Source organism: Mchenga conophoros, linkage group LG7 (genome assembly GCF_057382185.1).
Source record: "Mchenga conophoros isolate Kocher_MC1m ecotype Shallow Benthic linkage group LG7, M_conophoros_male_GT1.1, whole genome shotgun sequence".
Lineage (NCBI taxonomy): Eukaryota > Metazoa > Chordata > Actinopteri > Cichliformes > Cichlidae > Mchenga > Mchenga conophoros.
The window spans coordinates 24975954-24979091 of record NC_140532.1 but is presented as its reverse complement, the minus strand read 5'-3'; the positions used below and the strand labels follow the sequence as shown (position 1 = coordinate 24979091).

Here is a 3138-nt window from a genome sequence, read left to right as displayed (position 1 = left end):
CCATGGTGCGCAGCCTCAAACGTCTCTCCAGTGTGACCTGTAGAGTCCACTCTGACCGATGCTTAGCGAGCTATTGCGCTAAATCATGGCGAACTTCATGGATTATGCCTTTGCGGCTGGAGAAGAAAGCGACGGCAGCGAAGCTGAGTGGCACATCTCGCCTTATTCGGATAAAACCTCTGGTTGCATTAAGGTTCTCAACACCAGCGCCCTCCATCTTTTCTCATTTGCCTTTATGCTGCTAGTGATAGCATTAACTAGCAACAGCTGCAACCTCTGTGTCTAACATGAGCTAACTTAACGAACCTCATATGTTCTTTCTTTCTTCTTGTTTTTTATTTATTTTATTTACTGTAGTAGAAAGCTAATTTAACATACAAAGAAAACCAATTTGCTGTTTTCTTTAATTATTGTTAAGAGTTCAGTTTCAGGAGTTTGTGCAACTGCCGCTCTTTCTCACCCTTGGTGTTCTTGAATTGCTGTTCAGAGGCTGCTTAAAAATGAACATGGCTGTAACTTGGGCAGGGTTCCTACATGCATAAATATAGGATAAATGCTAATTACCAGCTGGTTTAAGTTACACAGGGGTAAGTGTTTTTAGTCAAATGGATTAAAAAAATAGCAGGAAATGGATGCACTTACCATTTTGAGCCATATAAAAATCGCTACATTTGCTAAAAAATAATAAAACTTGAGGTTCACACACACTGTGTGTCAGCAGTCAACAGGACACCCACAGACATACGTGACAGGTGTTACAGAGCCTTTTCACATACACTTACAGTTGCTGAAAAAAGTACCATCTCTAGAAGACAAATGGCTGAAATAAAGTAGAGTAGCCCAAGAAAGCAGAATATACAAAAATGGCTAAATAAGGTTACAAAAATGAAAGTTAAATAAGTCAAAATGAAATATTGAGCATCACAGCTTTATATCTAGTAGTTCTCTATAATAGATAAATACAGTAGCTAAAGACATTGAGTAAAGCAAAGACTGTTATTAATAATGACTTTTTTACATGTACACAATGCCGTTAACATAAATTGATATTTTTCATTGCTTAAAACGGGTCATCTGAATTGATTATGCATTACGATTATCCCGATGAGTCAGAAGAGACTTTGTAACCTAACTTTAAAACATGAAGGAAGGAAAAAACAATATACACACATACACATTACTATATTCTTTTTGATTTTCCTTTGGTGCAAGGCCACAAACTCTTTTGGAGGCACTAACATTTTTTTATATGAAGGAATCAGTTTTTATTGATTATGGTTATTCCATATTTTTACAGGAGCTGGATGCTGTTCAACAACAAGGAGAAGATAGTGTGTCAGCTTTGAAAAAAGCTATCAGTAACGGAGACACAGACACTGTTAAACAGCTGTTGGACAATGGCAAGCACTTCATTTTTTTTGTATCACACATTATAGTTGTCTCTAAATAATGCATTAATGCTCTAACAATTCTTCAATTATATATGATTTTTTGTTTAACGTTGCTATTAATCCATATAAAATAATTTATTTTGATTGTCTTGCTTGCTGTGGCTTTTTGTGGACAGGTGTGGATGTGGAGACCAGGCTTGGATTTGAATGGACTCCACTTATGTGTGCTGTCAGCGTGGCCAACTATGACCTGGCCAAACTGCTTCTGGATAGAGGGGCCAGTGCCAATTTCAGCAAAGGTTAAAACAATTTGTTCAACATAGCCAGAATTTCTTTGTATTTGCTATATCAGGGGTTCTCAAACTGTTCGCAGTGAGTACCACCTCATAAAAAATATGGCTCGTGAAGTACCACGTTATGACCAACATTGAAGTACAGAAGTATAGACCTGTTTAACGCCACATACAGTTTACACGAGACAATTTTATTTCTTATATGAATGTTATTTATTTTAACTGTTATAAACAGGATGTGACAAGTGATAATAATAACAACTGTACTGCATTAAAAGATTCACAGCAGGTGAGATATCCGATCTTTAAGTGATGACCTGATGAAACCTTTTTCCAGGTCCAAACTACTCTGCGTTTATTAAGGCTGTTGTGTTTTTAACATGTTTTAATGCTTTGTATCTTTTTTTTATATAATCTGAACAAGCCCCTAAAAAAGGCAGTGATCACTGTCGGCCTCTCTCGGTTTTTATTATCACTATTCATTTTAAAGCTCAGTTTTTAAAACCTTATGATGTAACTACACCCATGCAGCAGTATATTAATGACTAACCTTATATTGCAGTTGTTTTCCGGACTGAAGTTTGGTCCGTTTACATCATCCTGCCATGCGATTGCATTTGTCCCTAACCTTCGGGAACCCTCATGTTAACTTTTATTAAGTGGAAAAAAGTTAGAGTTCATCCTCCAGCTTCACTGTGTTTATATTATGCTAACCATAGCGGTGTAGCTAGCCACTAGGGCTGCCACGATTAGTCGACTAGTCACGACTGATTTAATAGTCGACGCGTTGTTTGACGCTTTGTAAGATCACAAAAGACGCAGGAATAAGTAGTAGGATTTAAGAGTGTAATAACGGACTGAAACAGAAGATGGCAGCACTGCATGTACAAGGATGCCAGCTGCCGTTAAACCCCGAAGAAGAAGCTGTGTCCCAGAATTCATAGCGCAGCCCAGCTCAGTTTCCAACAATGGCAGCAGCTAGTTAGTTTTAATATTACTCTTATTATTCTTTCTGGGTCACAAAATAAACGTTTAAGATATTTTCAGGCGAGAATGTAGCTGTGTAAACCTCAAATATCTGCTCAGTTTATCAAGACAACACATATTTTTAAAAGCGCTCCGACGTCTGTTACCCACTAGCTTGATAGCTAGCCGGGGGCAAAGCTCACTAGAGCCAGTGTGAACACCGGACTCCCGGCAAATCGTTTTTAAACCCACCGCCGTCTTTTGCTACTCAGGTTAAACATATATAAGTCACTTAGATAACTTAAAAATTTTATTGTTTGCCTTTTTTTTTGTATTTTATTTATTCCTGAGTAAATCGGTTTGGCTGAGATTAAAGTTATAGTTTTTACACAGCTGAATAAACGTCAAGCAGACAGCTGATTATCAGAAGTGTGAGATGCTCCAGAATTTACTCCGGTGTCTCGTTATATTTTAGATAGCAAGGAGTT

At 37.5% G+C, this 3138-nt stretch overlaps 1 protein-coding gene across 1 annotated transcript in view; it reads left to right on the top strand.

Moving 5' to 3' along the window:
• The window catches only part of asz1 (ankyrin repeat, SAM and basic leucine zipper domain containing 1), a 36949-nt gene continuing 33811 nt past the window's right edge, over positions 1 to 3138 (top strand). Inside the window, exons 1-3 of the mRNA XM_085283051.1 lie at positions 1 to 193; positions 1298 to 1400; positions 1568 to 1690. Coding sequence (XP_085139177.1) covers positions 86 to 193; positions 1298 to 1400; positions 1568 to 1690 — 334 coding nt within the window. The 5' untranslated portion in view covers positions 1 to 85. The remainder of the gene's footprint in view (positions 194 to 1297; positions 1401 to 1567; positions 1691 to 3138) is intronic.